Source organism: Triticum aestivum, chromosome 6B, assembly GCF_018294505.1.
Source record: "Triticum aestivum cultivar Chinese Spring chromosome 6B, IWGSC CS RefSeq v2.1, whole genome shotgun sequence".
Taxonomy (NCBI): domain Eukaryota; kingdom Viridiplantae; phylum Streptophyta; class Magnoliopsida; order Poales; family Poaceae; genus Triticum; species Triticum aestivum.
In genome coordinates this window covers 112,258,704-112,262,401 of record NC_057810.1, presented here as the reverse complement: position 1 = coordinate 112,262,401, position 3,698 = coordinate 112,258,704, and the positions used below count along the sequence as shown (strand labels likewise).

The window sequence follows — 3,698 nt, the reverse complement described above, 5'->3', positions numbered from 1 at the left end:
GCAGCTGCGTATGCATGGGCTGGCAGCCTAGTAAGGTAGGATCAAGCCCATTCAGGTGGACAGGTGTAAAGCCCATTTCAGTAGTGAAAGCCGGCTGGGCTCACATGTGCGCTGCAGGCCAGATTAGAAGTAGGTTCTTTTTTTTGTCTGTACAGATTCCTTCGATTTTGGCTGTACAGAGAGATATTTCGATGTACAGAGAGCAGTTTTGGCTGTACAGAGAGCAGTTTTGGTTGTACAGAGAGCAGTTTTAGCTAGCACAAATGCAAAAAATGTACTGAACATGTAGAGTTTTGAATTCCCTCAAGTTAAGATGAAGAACCACAAGGTTTGACATATGCAGTACCACAAAAGCTGCATCAAATTTGCATATGTTTGCAAATCAAACAGGGAACAAATAGTATGGACCAGAAGCATGACTTCACCAACCAAGAGCAACGGCCGTGGCTAGTTCATTCCTAAACCTATCCATGTCAGGAGCACTTGCCTCTGAAGTTGAAGCATCCGATGCACTCGGAGGAATAACATACTTCTTATATCTATCCGGAATTGTTGGCACATAATCCGGATCTCTTTCACATCGAATAAAGTGGAGATCGTCTTTGTCATGGAGGCGAACATAGTTGTGCAATGTCATAGTAGCTGCAACAATCTTCATCTGTGTTTGGAACGAGTAGTTTGGCATCTTGAGGAGAATTTGCCATTTCATTTTCCACACTCCAAAGGTTCTCTCTATGCAATTGCGTTTGGAAGAGTGAATCATGTTGAACTTCTCCTTAGGAGTATTTGGAGGTGCACCTCTTTGGAAGTCAGGGACATGATACCGTTCTCCTTTGTATGGTGCTAGATATCCATCTCTATTAGGATACCCGGCATCTACAAGGTAATACTTGCCTAAATTGACAACACACATACATGTTAGTTGGAGGATAGAGTACATCATGTGTAAACTTGTAACGAAAAGAAATGCTCACCCTTTGGAGGATGGGGGAAGGTGGGCCTGTCCTTCTCAATTGCATGGTATAATACATTTGTATCATGCATAGAACCAGGTTGCCCAATTGAAGCATAAGTGAAGTGCATATCGAAGTCACATACCGCCATCACATTCTGAGTTGTCATGCCCGTCCTCCCAATGTACCTAACTTTTGGTGGCCCATCGGGAATAGAAGCTCTTATATGAGTCCCATCAATTGCACCAATGCAATCTTTGAGATGAGGATAAGCCCTCCTATCCTTTTTAATTAGATCATGCACAATGTGGAAGTTTGGGTCTTGTGGCTTAAGGTAGTGAGATGCCATGTTCACTACACATTGTAGAACCTCATGGAATTTACGATGGATAGTATCCGCTGAATGTTTGAAGCGATTTTGAGTTCTTCTATTTGATTCACAACCTCCCAATGTCCACAAGAACATAGCAAGAGACTCATAAGTGCTAACAAAGGTTGTTTCTTTTAGACCATAGTTACGCACCAACAAGTCATGAAGATCAACGAACACACTTGCCGTCATTCTCAACATTGTGTAGGTCTCTCCCGGTGTGGCAATAGTCTCTTGAAGCCATCCAAATCCACTCAAAATAGATTTCCGAGGTTCAGCCTTCATCACCCAACTTTCACAATACTTGCCAAATATGACTGCTGCACCTGAACAAAGCATGTTCATATTATGTTGTTGATGCATAACCAAATTCCTCATTGTTTCATAACTATTGTCATCCTCACTATCACTATCCGATGACATCTGCCATATCAAACAATAGTTAGCATCAAGCAAAACAATATGTTCACCAACATAAGAATAAATATGTTCACCGACAAGATAATAATAGGTTCACCAACATAAGCATAAATATTGTACCGATAGCACAAGATAATAATAGGTTCACCAACATACGCATAAATATTGTTCCCATAGCTAAGATAAGATAGAACAAACTAGTTCCCATACTTGAGGTCAAACCTCCTATGCAACCAACCCTTTCGAGAGTCGGATGTCATGTGCAAGAACATCTCTCTTTGCTCTCTCTTCAGAAAGAGCTCAGTAGCAATGAAATGCTCATCAGTGTCGTCTGTTGCACCACAAGCACGAACTAAATCCATGGTAGAGGCAACAGAAATGGTCTCATCTTTCTATAGAAAAGACTGAACGATGTGTGTGAAGCTTGGGCAATAGAACTAATCTTTCTAATCTCCTCTTGCATCACTTGTGAAGTCTTCGATTTCTTGTTCTTCTCTGGAATCGTGACCCCAAGCCTCACTTTAGATGAACTAGCTACTGTCGGAGAAGGTTGCTCTTCACTATCATCCTCCAAATCAAGATCGGTGATTTCGTCAACATTCAAGGCTGTTTTCAATGCCGAACTAGAGGGGGGAGGCAGACCAGATGCGGGGTTCCAATGGTCAGTGCCATCAACACTGATATCCTCAAACAAGACGCGCAAGCCTTCTTCGTTACGGAGTCCATGCTTCTTGAACTTGCCACAACCTGGAAGGTCCTATTGTATGAAAGAGAGACATTAGTACATAAAGCATGACAAGTTCAGATTTTATTTTCTGAGAAACATAAGCATGCGAACTTACAACTTTCGCCTTTTTCCACCACTCATTATCTTGTTTAACAGTGTTTTTCTCAAAGTCCCAACCCCCTCCAGTCTCGCGCAACTTGAGCTTCTTGAATGTGTTGTACTCACGTTTTAACTTGGTCCATTTGTTCCTCACTTGCTTTGGTGTGTACTCAAGCCCAGTTCTCATCAAGAACTCCTTTCCCACCTCATCATATGCACTGGGTGTCAAATGAGTGTTTGGCATGTTTCCAGCCTTCACTTGTTTCACAAACAACTCCACGATAATCCGAGTATTCTCATCGGTCCATTCGGCAGACCCAGTTGACGACATTTCTATACAAAAATGATGTTACTTTACGGATACACATTTCCTCAAAAATATATGCCAAACAATCAGTGCCATCTCACAAATAGATACCAAAATCAGTAGCATCATGAACATGTAGCAACAATCAGTGTCCATTAGTATAAATCATGTGTCCAATTTTCTGGGAAACAATCACTACCATCTCACAAACAATCAGTAGCAGCACGAATATGTAGCAAACAATCATCATCCATCAGTATATAATCATGTCCCCAAATATATGGAAAATAAACTGTACCAGCATGAACATGTACTACCAACATAAGGAAATTATTGATTTTATCTGAAATCAATTCATATCACTACAGACTGCACTACACATATATACGCAAAAAGTCCACACATCAGGTTCATATCACAGGAAATTGGGGCTGTCCACACACAGCGCATGAACTAGGCTGAATCAGAGTACTACAAGAGGGGGGAGGTGGATGCTCACCTTGACCTAGGGGAATGGCTTCTGTACCGTGGATCTTGCGGCCAGGCCCGTCGGGACCTCTACTTCGTGCGGCTGCCGGCGGCGACCAACGGAGGGAGTGGCGGCAGATGGGGAGACAACACCACGGGGACTTTGGGCGGCTGCTGCAAGCGTCGATGGACGGAGACTTGCGGGGCGGGCTGTAGATCCGAGGAGCGGCGGTGGACGGCGGCGCGGCGGCCGACCGGCGACGGGGCGGCGGCTAGGGCTGCGACAGCAGAGGAGGTCGCCCCGTTCGTTTCTGTACGAGCAGAGTACGAGCTGAGGTGCGAGAGCAGAGGAGG

At 43.9% G+C, this 3,698-nt stretch overlaps 1 protein-coding gene across 1 annotated transcript; it reads right to left on the bottom strand.

Annotated features, from left to right (window-relative positions):
• Positions 1 to 421: 421 nt before the first annotated feature.
• LOC123138919 (uncharacterized) lies at positions 422 to 1,853 on the bottom strand. The gene is made up of 2 exons (XM_044558769.1): positions 975 to 1,853; positions 422 to 894 (listed from the first exon to the last, which is right to left on the bottom strand). The coding sequence occupies exons 1-2, from the start codon at positions 1,744 to 1,746 to the stop codon at positions 422 to 424; spliced, it is 1,245 nt and encodes a 414-aa protein (XP_044414704.1). The 5' UTR covers positions 1,747 to 1,853.
• Positions 1,854 to 3,698: the final 1,845 nt, after the last annotated feature.